The sequence below is a fragment of the Archocentrus centrarchus genome, chromosome 4, assembly GCF_007364275.1.
Source record: "Archocentrus centrarchus isolate MPI-CPG fArcCen1 chromosome 4, fArcCen1, whole genome shotgun sequence".
NCBI lineage: Eukaryota > Metazoa > Chordata > Actinopteri > Cichliformes > Cichlidae > Archocentrus > Archocentrus centrarchus.
This window is the reverse complement of record NC_044349.1, coordinates 12,382,741-12,404,568: the sequence shown is the minus strand read 5'-3', so window position 1 is coordinate 12,404,568 and position 21,828 is coordinate 12,382,741. Positions and strand designations below refer to the sequence as shown.

The 21,828-nt window shown below is 40.3% G+C and overlaps 3 protein-coding genes across 8 annotated transcripts in view; 2 read left to right on the top strand and 1 right to left on the bottom strand.

Moving 5' to 3' along the window:
* The window catches only part of ptprc (protein tyrosine phosphatase receptor type C), a 20,847-nt gene extending 15,859 nt beyond the window's left edge, over nucleotides 1-4,988 (top strand). For 2 of the 3 annotated variants that reach the window (XM_030726952.1, XM_030726953.1), the window contains 8 exons: nucleotides 768-917; nucleotides 1,275-1,365; nucleotides 1,472-1,611; nucleotides 1,792-1,926; nucleotides 2,030-2,146; nucleotides 2,240-2,400; nucleotides 3,051-3,186; nucleotides 3,866-4,189. In XM_030726952.1, the coding sequence (XP_030582812.1) occupies nucleotides 768-917; nucleotides 1,275-1,365; nucleotides 1,472-1,611; nucleotides 1,792-1,926; nucleotides 2,030-2,146; nucleotides 2,240-2,400; nucleotides 3,051-3,186; nucleotides 3,866-4,189 (1,254 nt within the window). Of the gene's footprint in view, nucleotides 1-767; nucleotides 918-1,274; nucleotides 1,366-1,471; nucleotides 1,612-1,791; nucleotides 1,927-2,029; nucleotides 2,147-2,239; nucleotides 2,401-3,050; nucleotides 3,187-3,865 lie in introns of all 3 variants that reach the window. The other variant, XM_030726951.1, reaches the window with a different exon arrangement.
* A 1,053-nt stretch (nucleotides 4,989-6,041) lies between these two features.
* On the bottom strand, nucleotides 6,042-14,910 carry abhd8b (abhydrolase domain containing 8b). Of its 3 annotated transcripts, none has more exons than XM_030726957.1 (5): nucleotides 14,618-14,910; nucleotides 10,929-11,738; nucleotides 10,041-10,211; nucleotides 8,674-8,890; nucleotides 6,042-7,835 (listed from the first exon to the last, which is right to left on the bottom strand). In XM_030726957.1, the coding sequence occupies exons 2-5, from the start codon at nucleotides 11,726-11,728 to the stop codon at nucleotides 7,605-7,607; spliced, it is 1,419 nt and encodes a 472-aa protein (XP_030582817.1). In that variant the 5' UTR covers nucleotides 11,729-11,738; nucleotides 14,618-14,910; the 3' UTR covers nucleotides 6,042-7,604. The 3 variants fall into 3 exon arrangements, with proteins under 3 accessions (XP_030582817.1, XP_030582816.1, XP_030582815.1); XM_030726956.1 differs by lacking the exon at nucleotides 14,618-14,910 and adding an exon at nucleotides 14,282-14,531; XM_030726955.1 differs by lacking the exon at nucleotides 14,618-14,910 and having other exon boundaries at nucleotides 10,929-11,876.
* A 3,064-nt stretch (nucleotides 14,911-17,974) lies between these two features.
* Nucleotides 17,975-21,795, top strand: dda1 (DET1 and DDB1 associated 1). Of its 2 annotated transcripts, XM_030726697.1 has the most exons (6): nucleotides 17,975-18,033; nucleotides 18,117-18,315; nucleotides 18,868-18,948; nucleotides 19,053-19,104; nucleotides 19,271-19,332; nucleotides 19,775-21,795. In XM_030726697.1, exons 2-6 carry the CDS (start codon nucleotides 18,307-18,309, stop codon nucleotides 19,877-19,879), a joined length of 309 nt encoding a protein of 102 aa, XP_030582557.1. In that variant the 5' UTR covers nucleotides 17,975-18,033; nucleotides 18,117-18,306; the 3' UTR covers nucleotides 19,880-21,795. The 2 variants fall into 2 exon arrangements, with proteins under 2 accessions (XP_030582557.1, XP_030582556.1); XM_030726696.1 differs by having other exon boundaries at nucleotides 17,994-18,315.
* The last annotated feature ends 33 nt before the right edge of the window (nucleotides 21,796-21,828 follow it).

Genomic DNA, 21,828 nt, shown 5'->3' with positions numbered 1-21,828 from the left:
GCCAGTTCTCAGGAAACATATGGAAAGTAAATCAGCTCATCTAAATCATTTCTGTAGACGGATGGATGGATGGATGGATGGAGACTTAGATATGACAAAGATAAACAAACTCTTAAAACAACTTTTTTATTAATACAAAAAATGAACTTTAATGACAGTTTAACATGAACACCTTTATCTTTTGGTCATTCCTGTATTACTTGGTTTTATTATCTCGTGTCTTGTTTTGCTTCCTGTTTTTGTTTCTCTTCTTTGTGATTTTTGGTCCCGTCCTCGTTTTTCTTCACCTGTGTTTGACTGTGTCTGCGTTTATGTCATCCTCACTCAGCCCTCTGTGTGTACATACAGTCCTGTTTTTGTCTTTGTTGAATTGTCTGCTTTTCAGCTTTTTTAGTTTGCTTTTTGTTTTCCTCTCTGATCGTGTGTGCGCGCGCGCGCGTGCGCGCGCGTGCGTGCGTGCGTGCGTGCGTGTGTGTGTGTGTGTGTGTGTTATACCATCATAGTATTGCCTGGTATGTAAAGAAATCACTGTAATATTTTAAAAATGGATGTTTCAGTGTTTTATATTAAACCTCACAATCATTTAGATGCATAACAAAGTTTACTTTTAACATTTTAACTTGTTACTTTTGAATATGCTGCTTGAAACCAATAAATAAGTTAGAGAGAGAAACCTGAGATATAAACTGTGCAGCACAATAGAGGTTTGTCTTTTGTAAAAATCTACATTTTTGTGTGCTAAGACAAGTACATTTGTCTGCGCATAGGCCCAGTACATCCTGATTCACCAGGCCCTGCTGGAGCACAACCAGTTTGGAGAGACAGAGATCAATCTGTCTGAGCTGCACAGCTCGCTGACCACTCTCAAAGAGAAAAACTCAGACAGCGAGCCCACCCTGATGGAGGATGAGTTTGAGGTATGTTATAGTTTATTATTGTTATATATTTGTAAAATACTGAAGAGCAATGTGGCGAGTTGAAAGTGCAGCTTCAAAAACACATGATTATGTTTAGGTCACTGAGTAAGTCACAGATTTTTACCAAACTGCAGGCACATTGTTTAGTGTGGTAGCTCAACAGTGTTTGAGCAAGATCACCTTAAAATATCCATCACATGTAGCACAAAACATCTTTTCATCAAGTAAAAAAATAGTTGCAGTTTTTACCTTCCTTTCTTCTTTTCTGTCACATCCTCACTATGAATGTGTTGAAGAAATTACAGACTTTAACTTATCATCATCAAAGTTTTAATAATTAAAAAATATATATTGCAGAGACTCCCCAGCTTTAAAAACTGGAGGACATTCAACACGGGCGTCACAGAAGAAAACAAGAAAAAGAATCGTACTTCAACCGTCATCCCCTGTGAGTGACTGCTGCAAATCACACATCTGTGTGTGTGTGTGTGTGTGTGTTTATACAGTATGATTACATGCATGCATGCATTCATGTTTTCATGCCAAACCTGCAGATGACTACAACCGTGTCTTGCTGAAGCTGGATGAAGGGCAAAGTCAGGATAGTGACCCTGATGAAGATGATGAGGAGGAAGAGTCATCAGATGAAGAAGATGAAGACTCCACTAAATACATCAATGCTTCCCACATTGCTGTAAGTTATTTCACTGACACGTTCATCCTATTTATAAACCTGTTTCTGCGTCAAACTGACAGAAATATGAGCTTCTCTTAAAGTGTGACAAACTGCTTCCTGTTAAAACCTTTCCTGTTGTAGCAGAGAAAGAAATGTGTCTCATCTTATTTAGACTGATGCGTTTTCTTTCCCACACAGGGCTACTGGGGCTCTCGTGCCTTCATAGTAGCACAGACTCCACTGCCAGACACCATGGCTGACTTCTGGTCGATGGTTCACCAGAAAAAAGTGTCTATTGTTGTCATGTTTTCAGACAACAGTGAAGGAGATACGGTACCTAAAATATAATGTTCTTATAATGATATACAGCATATGCACACTCTTAAGAAGTAAATAATAAATATGCTGATTTTCTTCTGTGTCTTCTTCTTAATAGGACTCTATTTACTGGGATAAAGAAAAGAAATGTTTTGGAGAGATTGAGGTGGAAGTGGTGAGCACAGACAACTCCCCAAATTTCATCAGCCGCAGCATGCAGATCCGCCATGTCAAGGTAACACAACAGCCCCACATGTTTTCTCTCTGTAACAAAGTGTGAGTGTGATGAGACCAGTCATTTTTAAACCAACACCACTTCTTTCCACAGAGGAAAGACAGTCGGCCGATAAAACATTTCCAGTTCCTGAAGTGGGGGAACGGAGAGGTGCCAGAGAAACCTCAAGATCTCACAGACATGATCAAGGACATCAAGCAAAACTGCGGCAGCAGCAAATCACAGAGGAACAATCCCATGGTGGTCCACTGCGAGTAAGAAAGCATCAGAGAAAAATGTCCACTGTTCAGTGATTAGGGGCAGTATGCAGCACAGGATGACTCATCTTTCACAGCTTTCAAGTTTTCACACCAGTAAAATGTGTTGCAAGAAAGAACTTCCCTACTTTGTTGAGTTGCGGGGCAGACGGTGAAAAGTGCTCGCTTTCATGTGATCTTAAAGAGCCTGGTACTGCACAGATCGCAAGCTATACAGTAGGATGCCTTTTTGAAATGATGCATATATAAATTGACTACATGTAGCAGTATTTCTATACATATACTGCTTTAGTCTAAGCCACCAGTGCCATTAAAGAAATCATTTACATCGCAAATTTAAGGTAAATATCTCGACTAAAAATGTGCTTGAGATTAGCTCTCCCTGGCTCACATTAAAGCTCTTAACTGATCAGGAACAAGTTGAGTATTCACATGGATTTAACGCCATTCGTTTAGGGAAATCCTAATATTTAAACCAGTGCTGTTTTTGTTTTCTATGAAAATAGATCTATCTTTAAAGATTATTTTATCTGTGTGACGTCCTTAACAGGCTACTGTTAAGTAAATTCTAAATGTCAGCTCTAGCAGCCGAAAGGAGGAAAATCGTCTTTCCTCATTGTAATTTTCTGTGTTTGTGTGCTCCTCAGTGACGGCTCGTCCCGCTCGGGCGTTTTCTGTGCCCTGTGGAACGTGCTGGACAGCGCTGAGAGCGAGAAGCTGGTGGATGTTTTCCAAGTGGTCAAAACTCTGCGCAAGGAGAGACAGCAGATGCTCTCCACCCTGGTAAGAAAGAGGAACCCAGATATGTGTCCTTCACACTAAGAGCTGTTTGTATCGAGACATCAACATTTCACATCACCAGTTCCTTGTTCTAGCTGACTAGGAATTGCTTTATAATATGGTTTTGAAAAAAAGTTAGAGCTCAAGGGTCATGATAATTTATGCCTGTTATTTTCAACTTATCAGTTTAAAAGACCAAAACCATCAATATTCTGAGACTGAGCCACATTTATTTATTTTCCTAGCCTTTAGGACCTAACATATAAATCTTCTTTAATTGCAGTAAACAATGCTCTGCATCACCCGGGCACTGTAAATTAAGCAGATATCAGTAATTAGTTCATTTTGGCAGCAGTGGGAAAGTATATGCATGATTGTAATGAGGCAACATGTCATCTAGTACAGTAAGATAGTGTGGCTAATGACTAGTTTTTGTGGAAGTCTTTAGTAACAGGAATCAGCTATAATATTTTTGTATGGCTGACCAGAATTTAATAGTAAGATCATTCCAGCGTTTGTGCTGTTTTTGTGGGATTGTTGACTGAGAAATTGTTGTTTCTGGTGCTCTTATTTATTTGTGCTTTAACAAAAACCGAGACTGCCTACAAAGCAAGATTCACTTTAACAAAAACCATTGAAACAATGTTTTGCTTCCTCTCAAATCCGTCTCTCTTTCTAACAGGAGCAATACAGGTTCTTATACGACGCTGTGGAGGCCGTCTTCCCCGTTCAGAACGGGGAAGTGAAACCGGTGCAGGCCCCTGCAGCTGACTCAGTGCAGATAGTCAATGAAACAAAGGCAGCAGAGCAGAAAGATGGAGGAAAGACTGAGGAGCCAGCCAGCACTACCAGCAATGACCAGCAGCCGGCAGCAGAGAATACTCCTCTGGTGTCAGGCGGCGATAAAGAAGAGAAGACGGAGGAGGCTGAAAAAGAGTCCACCCCCACAGAGAAGACCCCACTGGACGACACCAGCAATGGTCCCACTGTCACTCCAGGGGTTTGAGGATGAAGGCACGTTTATGGCTGTTCTCTGCTCATGAGAAACGCTTTACTTCTATGCTTCTTTTCGTTTAAAATTTCAGAATGATTGTATAAATATTGTAAAGATTTGACAGGGTGTAATTTGTGAAATTTGTTGAAGAATTTGACCAATTTCCCAAAATGTATGATTTAAACTAAGTTATAAATGTTTGGAAATGTACTAGGATGAAAATGATCAAGTTTACGAAACCTGCTGTCATCAAACTAGAGATCCTGGATTTACTGTGTAGTAAACTAAATTTGAAGTATACAGTACACGTGTTTTTGCTTACTCTAACTGCTCATGAAATTGATTTAGTTTATCTAGGTTTTTTTTTTTTTTACTAAAAAAACATCTTGTAATCCTCGTTCATATATAATGTTGAGCATTTTTGAATTATTTAGTTAAGTGTGATGTTTGTGCCACCCCATTTCTATTAAAAGAGACTTACAATAAGAGTTTTATTTATGTATTGTATTTGCTTATTGCTTACTGTTTTGTTAACCATATCTTTAAATGAAAAACAGATTTCTCACTCAGATTCTTACTACACAAACACCAACGCTGGGAAGGTTTTAATGGAGATGGAGAAAAATTTCAATCAGCATCTTTTGGATTTTGTGGTTGTGCGATATATTGATATATTGAGTATCAGCTTTAGTCAGGCCACACCTGTACCATACTAAAGAAGCAGACAAGCTGGACAGTGATATGTTCAACTCTCAGTGAATGAGACATGATGATTTTCTTTTTCATTCAGAATAAATTTACCTGATAACCATTTTATTCTGTATTTTTCCTGCAACAGAAAAAATGTTCAAAGAGCAGAAAAAAGCTAAAATTTCTGGAGGTTTATCATCGTATGTGTGTGTTTGTTCCTTACATCAGCTTCAGGGCTGAGTACGCTCTAACAATCAACCAAACCTATAACGAGTCCGAGCTTTGAAGTGAATCAGAAAATATCTCTGAGCAAAACAACTGAAACATTTATCTTCATCAAACGTGTGATTATTTCAAAAAAATGTAATTTGTTGAAAAACAAAACATTAATGGGCATACAGCTGACAGTGCAAAGAACAGACCTAATCATGTGATTTAATCTGGAGGAAATATGAAGAGCTCAGTTTAATTAAGTGGATGCTTTTCACCCTGCCTTAAAATATTAGAAAATCCGATCCATCTTTACAGTATTTACATTTACAGGTGTTGTATTTGCTTGCTTACGTTTATTTAATGTGTCAGTGTGAGAACTTTGACCATTTTTGTTTGTTTTTATTGGCTCTCTTGCATGACTCCTGCTTTGGTGATGGTTGTATCTTCTTTTGCTTAAATGGATTATTGTGAATTAACTGCATAATGTGAGCTACAAATATTCTGTTTCTTCTGCGCTTCGGAAACTCTTAATCCTCTTAAAAGTCCTTCTTTCTACTTACAACAGTCTCACCTTAGAAAGCAGCAATGATGCTTTTGGAGTCATTTTTGTCTTTGCTGGTGTTTTTGTCTTTTACTTTGCCAGGATTTAGTCTTAACTTTGAAGGGAAATTCTGAGAAATGTTATAATTCTATGGCTTAAATACCTCTTTGTACTTCTGGAAGCTTTGTGAATACACGCCCTGATGTCAGCACCTTAATCCTTAACTAGCAGGATATATCTGGTGGGACTGGTGTGCAACAATATAACTGTAAAGAAGGCTGTAAAACAGAATGAAAAGGAGAGTTCACAAAAAATGTCAAAGCTGCTTGAAATGTAGAAAAAAAAAAACAGAAGCTTTTTTTTCTTTTTTGAAAATTCACATTTACTTTGATAAAGTGAATATTTCAGAATATTGTTTTTCTTTGTCAAAGGCCAACTGTTACAAAATTTAAGACACACAAGATACAAAATGTTTCCTTCCATTCAGGACAATCAAAAGCAAAATTTTCTGCTATAAATCTCAAAAATATTCATTCCAACCTGAAGTAAAATGTATAAAAAGTTTATCCGATGCATTAAAAAAACAAACAAATACATCTGAATTGAGAGAAAACAATGAAGTCTGTGCCACATGTTGTACTGTACAAACTGAACATTGATTGATTTGTGTTAGAGGCTCTGAATAGGTTTTGTGAACACAGCAAATGTGTGTCCTACGCCAGCACTAACAGCAAGAATGTAACGATACACAAACTAAACCAATCAATAAAAATACAGTCACAGAGCATTTAATAGCTTCCTAGTGTTGATTGTCTACACTGTGAGGACACAATAAACAAAATTTCAGTCACTTTTGTAGTGCTGCAGTACTGGCACATCAATGAATGTGTTCAAATACTTTGTAGTGTAGTATCAGCTTGGACACAGTCATAGTAGTGTTTATTTTTGTATTTCCCTGACACACCGTTACACTGTTTCCTGTTGTTTTAATACCTCACTACATACATGTCATTTGTGCTGTTCAGTCATGAGCTTCGATTATTGCTAGATTTAGCGGTGCACGCTTGACTGAACATCATTTTCCTGATGTCGAGGAAGTAGTAACTTTACTCTAACTTCTGTCCATATCGGCAGGTCCCTTTTCATTATTTCAGCTTGACAAGTCACAATGCAACCATCCATTAAACACCCAATCATGTATTTCTATTCAATATCAGAAGCAGCTGCTTTCATAGCTCCAGTGAGCACGGGATGAAACTTCACGCTGTAGTGCACAGTACAAAAATAATATTCTGTTTCACTTTTAAGAGGTGATGAACAAAAAAAAAAAAAAAAGAAGGATCAGCAAACATCTTCCCAATTGCTTCAAATGCTATTTTGTGTATGCAATTGCATTGTGTATTATTTTAAAATGCTTACCTTTACAACAGGTGAGCTTCTGAGGAGTTCAAAAAAAATAAAAAAAATCCAGCCACGTATACAAAACATTAATAAACTATCCAGCTAACTTTCGTAAGGTTGAGCCTGAGCTGTCAATTTTACATAATGCACTCAACCAGCAGCACGTTTCACACCAACCACGTTTTGTTTTGCTTCTTCACCCTCCAGGGAGCGCTAATTCAGACCGACATGTTTGATTTGTGCATGCTTATCACCTTTCCCTCTTGGCAACGATTTTCACCATTGCCCTCATGACTGTTTCCATTTATGCTCCTAGTTACCATGATCAGAGCACAACGTTGAAGGCACAACCATCTCTTCCCTGCTGTATGCTAAATCTGGGAGTTTCTTTACGGCTGACCTACAGGAGCTGGAATCAACAGTGTCCAACCTTCAGCGGGACCAGTTCGAATAAACTGGCTCATCGTCGGGTTCAACAGCTCGTGCCAGCTCAGTTGCTCGGGATGCACAGAGTGCACGGCCAGTCCTGATTCGCTGTAGCAGCCGGTGTTTCAGCTTCAATCTGAATCTGCTGCCGTTTCATTAGGTTTGTTTAGCAGTTGCAGGCCGGGCCTTGGCGGGCTCCGATACAGCCTTAGCGTTATCAGTTCGAGCTTTAGCAGTCTCTGGACGGGTTTTGGACTTTGGTGCTGGAAGAGTCGGTGGTTCCCAGAGCAAGAACTCATGCAGGAGTGTGTTGACAGCATCCGGACACTCCATCATGACCATGTGACTGCCGTCCTCCAAGACCTTCAGGAAAGCCATTAGAAGTATCTGATGTGAAAATAGAAAGAAACAATGAGCAAAAAAAAGTTTTGTGCAGTCCAAAGGAATGATTGTTGTCAAAGAAAGTGCTAATTAGTGAGGCTTTTAAAGCTTTTTGCTCTTTTTTAGTGGGAGGTATACAACCGCAGTATGTTGGTAAGTTCACTGAAGACCATAATTTGGCATTTAAATGAATTGTCCTGTCTCTTTTCTGAAAGCAATTCTACAAAACACTCCCTAAAGTTCAGGGACTGTATTATTGTTTTGGCTGTTGTTTACCCAATAATATCTTAAACCCACTGATTGTTTTAAACTTTCACTGGTGCAGCCGCAAGATGTAAACAGAACACTGTTAAACAGCTGCTCCTTTACACATCCAGTAGATTCGGCAAAAACGCTGATTTATTTGGAGCATTCAGTTGTTTTTCTGGCCACCTGGAGGATGCAAGTCGATTCACTATGCATCTATATTTGTTCTGATTACCAACTCCTGAGGGAAATACTTGGCTCTTAAGCTGCTAATTCCATCATTGTGTTACAGTGTTTGCTGCCTAGTGCAGCTGCTTTCAGCAGTGAGAAAAATCAGGCTAAAAGATTAGAAAATGCTCACCAGGGAGTTCAATTTGAAATGCAAAGAAAGGCCATGATTCCTACTACGGATGACTCATGCCATATTGCATAATTATGACTGTGAAATTTGACTGTTACTCTAAAAATGATTTTTAAATGGATTTTATTCTTTCCAAACATCCATTTCACCATGGAATGTTGGTTTTTGTGCCTAATCTGTTATTTATATGAATAATTTCTCCATTTGGAACTCTGGCCTTGAAGATCCCCCACTTACTTCTGCCATCCGTTGGTCCTCTTCAACAGGGACAAACTTGTCATGCATGCCATGAACCAGCAGGATGGGCACTGTGAGCTCAGCGTGGTAAACTTCGTCCCCCTCGGGCCAGTACTGCCCGCTCATCATGGCACGCAGCACAAATGACGACACATTGAATGCATTGTTCTCTCTCAGCAGCTGCTTCTCCCTGGCACCCTGCCGAGCAAAGCCAGCTCTGTAGATGGCAGAGTAGATGATAGTCAGCCCAAATAAAACTGCTTCAAAAATTGAGGATTCTGATTATTTTAAATATTCATTTAACAGGCAAATTAAATACTAGTACAATTACCATATCGGCCTTATTTTAGATACATATTATAAGATAAGATAAGATAAGATAAGATAAGATAAGATAAGATAAGATAAGATAAGATAAAACTTTAATGATCCCACGACGGGGAAATTTGCGCATTACAGCAGCTCAGTACAGAAAACTAAAAATAGAATAGAATAAAATAGAAAAACACTATACACATATACATAAGCACTATATACAGAAAATATATAGTCAATACACACATGTACATATACACACATATACACACACATCAAAACACTATATACAGATATCAAAATATTATATACATTTGTAGCCGGTAAGGTACACAGCATACACGGTATGCATTATATGGGTGAGTGTAATAAATAAAATGTATCTGGACTGTAAGGATAAAGTGATGGCAGAGGAGATAAAGTGTCCAAGTGACTCAAGACATTATGAAGTGTTGTACAGTCTAACTGCTGTTGGGATGAATGACCTGCGAAAGCGCTCCTTCCTGCAGCGAGGATGTTTCAGTCTCTGACTGAAGGAGCTGCTCAGCTCACCCACGGTCTCATGCAGAGGGTGATGGGGGTTGTCCATGATGGATGTCAGCTTTGCTAACATCCTCCTCTCACCCATCACCATCACAGACTCCAGAGGACATCCCAACACAGAGCTAGACCTCCGCACCAGTTTGTCGATCTTGCTCCTGTCCCTTTATGTGTAATACATTTAATTTTGCTCCTGTCTTACTTTGTCTCTCTTTCTACAATTTATGTAAATACTATTTGTCTTACGTGAATATTGTCACTATGAAGTAAAATTGAAATAAAAACAACAATAAGCTGCATTTTACCCATTTGTATTTACATTTGAATATCTCATTTGGAACCGACGTGTTCATTTCAGCTTGAAAGTTTTTAAATTTAGGAGGCTAAAACTGTTTAGATAAACAGAAAAAAATCATGACCAGGCCTCCTTTGAAGGACCTTTCAAATATCAGACATGTGGCATTGCCACATTACTCTGTTATCTTTATGTTCCTCGTCTTTCGCTGTCTTACTTGAGAAAGCACCAGGCTAGCAGCGGGGAGAGGCAGTGAAGCACACAGGTCGGTAGGTTGAAGATGGAGCAGAGGCTGGGCTCCAGAGCGGTGGGACCACCACCATTGATCATCACCATCTTGTGAATCTGTTCTGGATACTCATGAGCCAGGAACGTACAGAACGACACACTAAAGCAAAAAGAACAAAAGACTGGTTACAGGGCCGACAGAAAGAAACAGGCTGATCATGCTGTGGTAATCATCTTTTAATTAAAATGCACCATTCAGGGCAAATTTAAACTATGGCATGCTTATTCTTGCATTATTGCAATAAGAGACAACAGATGCAGCAGCAACAACAAAGACATGTAATGCAATAAGTTACAGAATAGACCTTATAATGCTGTTCAATCTGTTTGAACAGTGTTGAGACTCATTATTTTAAGAAATACGGTCTAACAGTAAGGAGACCAGGTGGCCATTTTATGTGTGAGTGCACAGCATTTTTGTTTTTCTTGTACTGCTTCCCACATACTGTGAGTGTCCTACGTTTTCATTGGCTCTAGTTTTCAAAAGTCAACACTGGAAGTCACTTCTTTAAATTCTAGCTTAAATCTAGTGTGAAGAAAACAGGGAAAGATAATTATCAGATTTAACAGCAGATGAAATGCAATTAAGAGCAATTGTAATACCTGTACAGGTAGTTAAAGGCAGCTAGTGTAGAAAAAACTATAGTATAAGACTGTCATAAAAAAAACTTTAGCATCCTTTTATGTTTATTATACTTAGCTTGGAATACAGTCCAGAAAGTCACATTGAAATTAAATCTATGTTATTCACATATGAAATCTGTCTACTTTACATAATTCACTATCTTCTGTGTGAATGTTGTGATCTTTAACTCACCCATAAGAGTGTCCTATGAGAATATTCCTCTTCCGTGCATATCTCTTGAAGATTATTCTCATATCCTCAGCCAGTGCATAGAAAGTGTATGCTGCAGGTATCTGTGGTGCTGAGCTGGCTCCGTGTCCTGCCAGGTCCGGGGCGATCACTTCGTACCCCAGCCGGGAAAAGAAGTCCAGCTGGCTTCCCCAGATATCCAGCGAACCTCCCACTCCATGAATGAAGAACAATGCAACATCTGGATGTGTCCCTTTACAGGCTGATATCTTTCTTTCACAGTCAATCACCACGGTGCGCTTGGGCTTCCGCCTGCGCTTCCTGGGTTGCTGTGATTGGTCATTCTGTTCAGGGGCAGGTGCCTCTCCCGCTGCTGCCGCTGTCTCAGGTGCCCCGTTGTTTCCAGCCGCGACAGAGTCTGATCTCACCTCAGGAATGCTGACAGGCGGTGACGACTTACCACAGTCTGTCAGTTCTACCTCCACAGTGCTGTTGGGTTCTGTCTCTCCATTCTGGCAGCTTTTCAGCTCTGCGCTCGCCCTGTCACCCAAGTTCTCAATGAACAGCTGTCCATTACGGTAAACTGTGATCTTTCGTTTGCAGCTCACACTCCCACCAAGCCCAGTGGGTTCCTCCACCACCGGCCGGTCAGGGATGATATGTCGAACCCGCAGGATGCGGCCTGGTTTTACCTCCACAAACTCGTAGCCATCAGCAGGCTCTGAAGTTTCTACAGGAACCACAATATTGGTCGACTTTGAGGTGAAGCAGCAGAACAGACCTTCCAGAAAGCTGGTCAGCATGGCTGCCAGTCTGAAGGAAATACAGTTACATAGAAACACACAAAGAAACACAAGTGAACAGGAAGACATGCACATATAAACACAGGCAGCAATGTGAGTCAAAGCAACATGAATCATAAGGAAAATGGCTACAGTTGACCTTTAACTGTTTAACTGCAGAAATAAGTTCATATGATAAAATGACTCTCTGCGTAGAGCATTAGAAATTATTTTAGAGGAGCACTTTAGAACAGGAAGGTGAGGAGATGGAGGCACAATATAAACACATCAGGTGCATGAAATGTATTAGGAAAAACAGTGGCACAAAATGACACCTATTAACTAAATATATTGCTACAGTATGTGTCATCAAGAACTTTACATCTCTACATCAAATGGCTAATTGGGGAGCTTGACTGTACCATTCAAGAAGGTAAACAAGTTCTAGTGCCTTTACAACCTGGCATCTAATTACAACTTAAACCCTTGCGACTTCTGTCAGACGTAACTGAGCACCATCTTTACACAGCGCGGCCTTTCATGGTATTAATAGACGTGAACGGACGATAATAGCTCCCTGAGTTAAAGCTGTCCACCATGTGATCGCTCTGCAGGAGGAACACGCAGCAGTGCTACAGTTAAAACCACAGGACAGCCAATCAGTGATTAAAAGAAAGATATTCAGGAATAAAGAAGTATTACTTCAGTGTAAATTACTCTCATATAGACAGCAAATGAGCACCTCTTCTTTTTGTGCCTAAAGATTTAAAAATATCATTACAAACACCTATCTACAATAAACTGGCTTCCTCATGAACTCCGAACTGGCTGCTTTTGAAAATTCTGCAACAATTTTGTAACTAAATAGCCCCCCAAAGGGTGAGTCTGTACAATGCGGGTCCTCCTGCAGTATCAGTTGTCAGTTGATTATCAGCCATGGCAACAGCACAGCAGCCAAGCAGGGTCTGCAAGCCTCTCTGTGGGTTGCATTATCCTACCTTCCTCCCTGCTAGAAAGGATTATACTCTCAGTCTAAGTCCACACAGCACAATCTGTCTATCTCCTTTCTCGATGAAAACAGAAAAGTATGGCGCTGTGTACTGACAGTTTTATACATTTGGTTTCATTTTTAATTAAACTTAATATCGCTCCTGTTTTCATGTGGCAGATTATAGACACAATGTAAAACAGCATTCCTGCTTGACTGGCTATTTCTGCTTATACCGGCACACCGTCTCTCCAAATAACAGTGCAGTGCTGCATGAAGAGGCTGAGCATGTCATTTTCATGAGTGACGGTGACCCATTCATCTCACATCAAAAGGCACCATTTTGATCAGTCACAAGGTTTGAGCTATGTTATTTTGATGTTATTTTTGTATACCATTTATAGTAAACATTGGTGGGGGTGTGTCTTGGACCATAAACCAAAACAATTCAAAAGCTCCTTTCTACACTTACAGAAAAGAAGCATTCATCCATCTATGTCATTAGAATCAGCTTTAAAGTGTAGGATTGCTTTGTGGCAATAACCAAACACAGAAGTGGTGTTATGTCTTTTTTATTGTCATCTATTCTTTTCATTTTTATATAGTCTGGATTTGCAGCAAAATTCAATATGCAGAGCAAAGATGGCTCTATGCTTTCAATTAGACCAATAAGCACTACCATAACAGGAGGAAAACATCAGTGGCTGGCAAGATAACTGAGAAAAAACTTTTAACCATTAACCATTTAACCTTTCTAACCATTTAACCTTTCTAACCATTAATATTCTGTATTTGCGCAAAGTGCATGTTGATGTTCATTAATCACTTCTATTGCATATCATGAATCATCTGATTGGACTGGACACAAAGACTGTGTTGAAACATGTCTGTGATCTAGCGATTAGGCTCCACCACTACAAACCAGGCCACACTCAGGCATCAGGGAGCATCAAGAGTGGGAGAGACTGCATTTATGCGCTTTCTTTTAACAGGTCGTTACACAAAGCACTGAAACAGCCAGGCTGTTGCTGTCTGTGGATTTGACAATAATCAACTTATGATCACAGGTAAGGCTGCAAAAATGTCACAGTGTTAAATTTCATCTGATAAAGCAGTCCCTATTAGTCCGTTTGCATGTTGTTAAAGTTTCTGATTGGCTTTTGTTGTCAGTGGTTGTGATAGGCTGTTATATAACATTACATGCAGGTTAGACACACTGTAGGGACTGGTGCCCAGAAAAACGAGTAGAGACTGTAATGGGGATTAAAAACAACTGCAGTGGCTTCACAGTTGCCACAGTCCCGCACTTGTTTGATCAGGTGAATTAGTTGTAACTCCATTGAACGTGTTTGCATGTATGACACATATGACACAAGTATGAAATAAAGCTCTGAATGCATTGTGTTATGTTATGTGAAAGTAATATATTTTCTAAGCAGTTTGATTTAAAAATTATTTCATTTTTAAAAAGTAACCTAATAATTTAATCAAAGCATAACCTGATAATTTAACACAAATGTGAGCAAAACTATCCACCTGTAATGCTTTGGGTGCTGGTTCACTAGAAATATAAAAGGTCTTTTTACCTGGTATCTGAAGCTGCTGGGCCCATCCATTCACTAAAGACAATAAGAGCTGGGTTGAATAGACTGCTCACTGCGTACGTCTGATGCCGCAAGTGAAGCAAGTTCCAGAAGGTTTCTCTTTGAGTTTAGACTAGAATTTAATGCCAAATTTAAAAAATCTTTTTTTTTTTATTTACACCAAATGAGCTGTTCGTCTTGAATAATTGAGCTCAGCGCTATATAGCGACCTTCGTCTGTCCTCCTGCCAGAAATTCTTAAACTACCTTATAATCTAAATATTTGCAGTCCTATAAAAAAAAAAGAGGAAAAATACACGAAATAAATCCAGAGGCTTACCTTTGCCTATATTCCCTCAAATTTCGGCTAAATTTTCAGATTGTTTTCTCGTGAGGCATCGGGGAAGTAGGAGAACTATAATCTGTTGCGGTCAATCCAGTAATCTAATTTATCTGGATTTCGTTGCCCTGTCAGTAGCCTCCGCATGGCGGCCAGTATCGGCCGACTCTAAGCACATCTCTCTAAGGTTCAGAAGCAGATCCACATGTCTGCCTGCTCCCGAACTCCAGGTCCATGCCGAAATATCAGAGGCTGCGCATAGAGACGCACCGGAGCTCCGCGGATGCTTTAAATCCATGATGCGACTTGGGCTCGTGGTTCTGTTAGTAGGAGTGAATATATGCCCCCTGCTGCTATGTAAGGGAAGACTACAGTGAACATCTGATTGGAGAGAAAGCTGTTTGTCCAGTGGGAAAGGTTTTACCAGTGAAGTAAAAATCAATTTATTTTAAAGAGGAAAGAAAAGGAAAGAAAGGGGACAAGCTTTAAAGAAACCTTTTCTTTTCTAAAAGAAAATAAGGAAGCATTAATAAATATTTTAAACAATTTACATTAAGAATCTTGTTGGTCTACACATCCACTATATTGTCAAAAGTATTCACTCACCCATCCAAATCATTAAATTCAGGTGTTCCAATCACCTGGCCACAAGTGTATAAAACCAAGCACCTAGGCATGCAGACTGCTTTTTCAAACATTTGTGAAAGAATGGGTCACTCTCAGGAGCTCAGTGAATTCCAGCGTGATAGGATGTCACCTGTGCAACAAGTCCAGTCGTGAACTCGCTACTAAATATTCCACAGTCACAGTTGGTTAGTGGTATTATAACATAGTGAAAGTGACTGAGAGACAGCAGCTGAACCATGAAGTGGTAGGCCACGTAAAATTGAGGCGCAGAGGTCGCCAACTTTCTGCAGAGACAATTGCTACACGTGGCCTTCAGATTAGCACAAGAACAGTGTGTAGAGAGCTTCATAGAATGGGTTTCCAAGGCCGAGCAGCAGAACCATAACGACATGGATGAGAGAGTTTGTTGTCCTGACCTCAACCCAATAGAACACCTTTGGGGTGAATTAGAGCAGAGACTTTAAGCCAGGCCTTTTCAACCAACATCAGTGTCTGACCTCACGAATGCACTTCTAGACGAATGGTCAAAAATTCCCATAAACCCACTCCTAAACCAGGGGTGCTGGAAAGGAGGGTCTATCCCTTGGTTGAACCTCAGATTCATTCAACGATGCAGTGGGAGTTGGACTTCACCAGGGCTGCCTTTTGTCTCTGAATTTTCAGGCGTAGCCAAGTGGCGGAAGGCTTCAGCCTTGGTGGCCTCAGAATCTTATCTCTGCTTTTTGCGTAGGATATGGTCCTGGTGGCTTCATCAGGTGGTGGCCTTCAGCTTGTAGTGGAACAGTTTGCAGCCAAGTGTGAAGCAGCTGGCATGAGAATTAGCACCTCTAAGTCTGAAGCCATGGTCCTCAGCAGGAAAAGGGTGGCGTGCCCACTCCAGCTCAGGGATGAGTAGGTGCCCCAGGTGGAGGATTTTAAGTATCTCGGGGTCTTGTTCATGAGTGACGGGAGAAAGGAGCGGGAGATTGACAAATGGATTGGGGCTGCATCTGCAGTGATGCTGACGCTGCATCGGTCTGTTGTGGTGAAGAGGGAGCTAAGCGTGAAAGCAAAGCTGTCGATTTACTGGTCAATCCATGTCCCTACCCTCACCTATGGTCATGAGTAGTGACCAAAAGAATGAGATCGTGAATACAAGCGGCAGAAATGAGCTTCCTTTGAAGTGTAGCTAACCTGTCCCTTAGAGAATGGGTGAGGAGTGCACCCATTCAGCAGGGGCTCAAAGTACAGCTGCTGCTCCTCCACATTGCAAGGAACCTGTTGATCTGATTCAGGCATCTGACTAGAATGCCTCCTGGGCACTTCTTGGGAGAGGTGTTCCGGGTAAGCGGAAAAAAATGGATGGATGGATTAATGGATGGATTTAAATTATTTAAATAATTAGGGCGTTTATTCTTTTTATATGATAAATGATTGCAGCCTTAACAACTGAAATTTACCTTGGATCAATAAAGTATTTCTGATTCTGATTCTTAGGTCACAGCAGAAAAAAGTCATTAACAAATAATATTCTCTCCATCTTCGCATTTCTTTGTCCTCCTGCATCATAAGGAGCTGCTGTGGAAGTTGCCATGGCTGTTGTTGCTATGTAACTACTTGTAAGGAGTCCAAGTACCCAGGTGCTAGCGAGGTGGGAGAAAATTCAGAAGCGAAGACCCAGCAAACCCCTAGACACTGCGAGGACTGGCAAAGCCATTCATACACCATTATAAGAAAATCCCTCAAAGTCTATAATGTCATAGAGAAGCACCGTTTAAAATAAATTATACAGCAGTATGACTCTCCAGCACTCCATCTCAAGGCTCTTTTTGGCAGTTTTACCATACTTCTACCCTCTTTTCTCATATGGATTTCTGTTTTATTGAATCAATTCTTACATTCTCTTTTATCAGCTGGTTCAGGTCACTGAACCCAAGAAACAAAAAGAGACTTCCAGGTATAGTCATAGTGTGTAGCAAAATTGCTGGTGTGAACCTAAATGGCCTTCCTTGTCTGTATAAGGTTAGGACTTTGAAGAAGGCCCAGTCTATCCTGGCTGATCCTAGCAACCCCTCATTAGAGGAGTTTAAGATGGTTCAGTCTGGCTGTAAACACAGTATGCCATTGTGCATGAATTTTAATAATTCATTATATTCTTAATGTTAATGTTGCTCAGCATTGCTTTTTTTTTTTGTATATTTATTGTCTATTTAGTTACATTTTGCTTGATGGTTGTGTGAATTCTGCTGACTGTTACGACAAATTTCCCCTGGGGGAAATCTCCCAGTGTGGTTAACTCAACATGTCACGAACCAGTTAAGCTGCAAACTGTGTCATTAGATATTTCTGGTGTGGATTGTGCCGCACTTACACTTAGATGAATAATTTTTTTTTTTAAAGCCTTGTTTTCAACCTTGTTCCTGATTGTTAATCTGAAGTTTTAGACTTTACCTGAACTTGCAATAAAAGCAAATAATCCATCAGTTTCCTGCAGCCTTTACTGAAAAGGCTCATAAACATTAGTACATGTAGGATATACATGCGCCAGAAACGCTTTCCATATAGATACATCAATCAAAGACTACAGCTCGTGGGATCGATAGCGGGTGATGGTTTTCATAATGAAACTCAATGAGGGAGAGCAGATTGCTTAGTCAATGATTTAGGGAGGGGCTTAAATTGTGTTGTCTTTAATGATTGGTTGTCTGAGCAAGCTACAACCACGTGGGTGTAAGGATAATCCAATAGAAGCTCTTGGGGCGTGGCCTACCAGAGCATCGCTGCCATCATGCTAGCTGAAGAAGTCCTGTGTAAGCTTTGCGAACTCATGTATTGAGCGATTTTGAATTTTTTTTTTTTTTTTTTTTAATGTGTGGTGTCATTTTTTTTATAGTCACTGGAAAGTAAAATGGAAACAGCAACTTGCGTGTGAGGGCGGCAATTTTCCTTTCAAATAGGACTACATAGGACAGCTGTCTCGGTTTACTAGCCTGTAAGCTAGCGCGGCCATCACGACCAGCGCAACAGACACCAAGACAAGTCCACAGGTCGGCGTTTTGGGGTTGGACATTTCCGCCACTATCATGGAGAAGGTATTTCTCATACACTATGCTTATAACGCTGGTTTAACTTGTACAGCTGGTGTCATGGGGTATAAAGTAATTGCAAGCCAGCTAACCGTGGCTACCGGCTAGCCGCTAGCCACACCTGCTCCTCCTGTTGGTATTCAAGGCCAAGCCGGCATCGATTTGTGCTCTGAGCTTCTCAGCTCTGTCTTTCTCATTTGAAACCACTGTGTGATTATTGCATCCATTTTGGAGGTTAATGGGGACGTCGTGGGGTTGGGGGGGCAGGCCCGTTATCGTGTGTGATGGGGGAACGCCCTGTATGCTGTCATGTAAAGGGATTTGTCACCTGCTCAGCAAACATATGCATTTAAAAAAAAAACACACACACCTACACTGTCATTGGTGATTATCGAGACTGTTGCTATGAGATGACTCGAGTAAACTTCAGCAGGCTGGCTGCTAAAAGTCGAAATAGATGACTTGAGACTTACAATCTTTAGAGTCATAATAAGTTGAAGATGAAAAAGAGAAATGAACGCCACAGGGTCTAATAATCACTTCACCCTCTTCCCACAGGCTGATTTCTTGAAAGGTCTTCCTGTCTACAATAAGAGCAACTTCAGCAGGTTTCATGCGGATTCTGTTTGTAAAGCATCTGTAAGTAGCCTTTATCAATACTGTCTGTGGACGTTTAGTTTTTGTTCGTTCAGATATAGAAAGTGAGCACAGCTATAACTTAGCCTCTTTGTGATGTTATTCAGAATCGCAGACCCTCTGTGTACCTTCCAACACGTGAATACCCTTCTGAACAGAGTAAGTTGAAACTGTAAACTAACCCTCTCTGCTGTGGTTTATCATTGGATGTTTTCAAATGCTTATTAACTTTTACCAAATTAGCACTGTATGGCATCAGAACAGATCAGCTGTAAATGCAATTTGCATGTTTGGAAAAAAAATTCTTGTCTCTGTTTGCTTACAGTCATTGTAACAGAAAAAACCAACATCCTCCTGCGTTACCTCCACCAGCAGTGGGACAAAAAGGTGAGCATGTGCAGTTCTTTCATTTCTTTAGTCTCATTTCACTAGCAGGGACCACATCTTCAATTAGAGTGACAGTGCTTCTTCAAAGAGAATGGCAGATGAAATAAAGATAGATCTAGGCCTGAGACTGCAGTTTCGGGAAGTCCTCAGTGAGGGCTGGCGGTGACTCCCGAGCCAGGCAGATCCCTTTGGCACTAATGAGAGGTGCAAGAACTGCACTATAGGCTGTTTGTTCAACAGCTTATATATATGCAGGGAGGGAAATGTAGTCATGGAACTGGAAGGGGAAGTGTTTGAGGTGTGGTCCTGCTCCTGAAATTCAGATAAAATATCTCCAGTTAGTAGTTTTTGTTATGAGTCTTTATTAGGTCTCATTCACTTCATAAAGTCAGTCTCTGGCTCTGATTTTGCTGATTCCTGTGTAATCCTTTGTATCAAACAGAATGCAGCAAAGAAAAGGGAACAGGAACAAGCTGAGGGTGACAGCCCAGCACCCCCAAGGAAGATCGCCAGGACAGATAGCCAAGAGATGAATGAGGACTCATAAGTGTGTGTCTGATTGTGTGTATGCGTGTGTACATGTGTTTGTGTCAACAGGGTACAGCCAATATAAGCAAAACCATAGGATAATCCCTCCTGAATACAGACTTCCTGGTTTTTCCAAACTACAGCAGGATGTGTTTCCTGTCATGAAACTAATGAGAGAATTCCGGGAAATTCCCATAAACAAAGCTGCCACTTATGGTGTATGAAAATAAAGTTGGCAGAAATTATCTCAAGTCGCTGTTAGTGACTGAAAGAAGAGCTGTAGTCATGGAGGGGAAATCATTACTGGTGTTTTAATTATGTTGGCTATTCCCTATGTGGGCTAGTACACATGTATATATTTGTATGCGTGCTGAGCTGTGAGTGTGGACCGTGTGTTGTGCTGTATGTGTGAGTGGATAGTCGAAAAAGTGAGTAGAATAAAGATGAGATGGACTGGACAGATAATGTCAGACACTAATCTTAAAAATGTAACTGGTACAAGACTTGTGTAGCCTTTCTGTCATCTGGACAGTCTGTTCTGATTTGTGTGAATATTTTGTTACTGTTTTAATTTTATTTTATTGGGGGTTTTTTTTGGTGTTTTTTTTTTGTTTGTTTGTTTGTTTGTTTGTATATGGCAATGAGCTTCCTGCCAGCCACAGTGCCCACCATCTCAGTTTCACTGCCCACTCTGCAACCACACGGGGGCATTGCAACTTCTTTTCCACACTGTTTGAATCGACAGAACCAAGAATGCACTGTGAAGAACAGCACAAAGTAGAAGCAACTCTTCCAGGATCCCCCTCCTTTTTAAATGTGTGTTGTTGGTTTTTCTTTTTGGTGAATATTAATATCTGCATTCTATCCTGGGACTTGTGCTTGTAGGATTAACGTTGTGTTGGTGTGCCTGAGAAGTAGTATTACATTTAGCACCTCCCTCTGCCTAATCGAGTCTAGTGAGAAGGGGATTTTCTCTAAGTTTTAGCAGATCTTTCATCAAAAGATGTAAAGGAAAAAGGAGGAACTGTTATGTCTTAATAGGAAAATATAAAATGTGAGATTTCATTTTTAGTCGCACAACTTGGTAACAGCACAGATACTAAGGAGAAATATCTATAGTAATGTGTGGAAAAGGGAAAAGAATGCATAATGTGTGTAAATAATTACCAGTAGCTTATACAATTTAGTATCTTTGTGTCTGCCTTTTTGTAAAAGAATACAGAATAAAGTAGAAAAAAAACCCCAGTGGATGTTACCTTGCCTTGCATGTTAATGTTTCAGTGGCTGGGTGTTATAATCCTGGACCAGAAATAAAGCATAAGGGGTGTTAGGGTTTTTGGTGTTATCTTGTGTGGAAGGTATTAGCCGAGAGGCCTTAAAACGTGTCACGATTCGGATCCTTTTGCTCCCCCAGCTCAGGGCCCAGGTTAGCGGTACTGTTTGCCTCTTCTTTGTGACAGCCCTGGATGCTTTTTCTTCTTTCCACCTTGACTGAGAGCTGCTTTTATGAACACCAGGGGTGGTGGTGGTTGAGGAAGTATTATAGTTTCAGCCATAGAATGCACAATAAGCATGCACAGCAAAGTGCAGCCGCCATCCTTTCTTGTTCCTGAGATTCAGTTTGTATTGGTATCATAAACTGTACAACACTGAATAAAGCTTTTTTTTTTTTTTCCTTTTAAAAAATCATTTTTATCACTGCCCAGCAGTCACATCAAAGCCTCCTCGCCTCCCTGTTTTAATCTGTCAACACTGCGATGTGGTCAGTCATCTTCCTACCTACAGTGTAAATACCCTTTCTGTTATTTAAAGTATGAAAACCACATTCTGCTTCTGCTCAGATAGACTGTTCTACGAACACCCTAAGCCTTGTCCCACGTGTTAGATCAGATATGTTCTTTTTAGCTTTGCTGAAATAAAACTGGATTAAAACTGTCTTTTCGTTATGTGGTGCTTATTATGAAAAAT

Excerpts from the sequence above, each read along its gene's own strand:
- dda1 (XM_030726697.1), top strand. Across the intron at positions 18,949-19,052 it reads ATTCTGTTTGTAAAGCATCT|AATCGCAGACCCTCTGTGTA; the intron begins GTAAGTAGCCTT and ends GATGTTATTCAG. Across the intron at positions 19,105-19,270 it reads TGAATACCCTTCTGAACAGA|TCATTGTAACAGAAAAAACC; the intron begins GTAAGTTGAAAC and ends GTTTGCTTACAG.
- abhd8b (XM_030726955.1), bottom strand. The coding sequence starts at position 11,845 with ATGATTCATGTTGCTTTGACTCACATTGCTGCCTGTGTTTATATGTGC. Across the intron at positions 10,212-10,928 it reads CTCATAGGACACTCTTATGG|TGTGTCGTTCTGTACGTTCC; the intron begins GTGAGTTAAAGA and ends TTTTTGCTTTAG. Across the intron at positions 8,891-10,040 it reads CTAGCCTGGTGCTTTCTCAA|AGCTGGCTTTGCTCGGCAGG; the intron begins GTAAGACAGCGA and ends TGCCATCTACAG.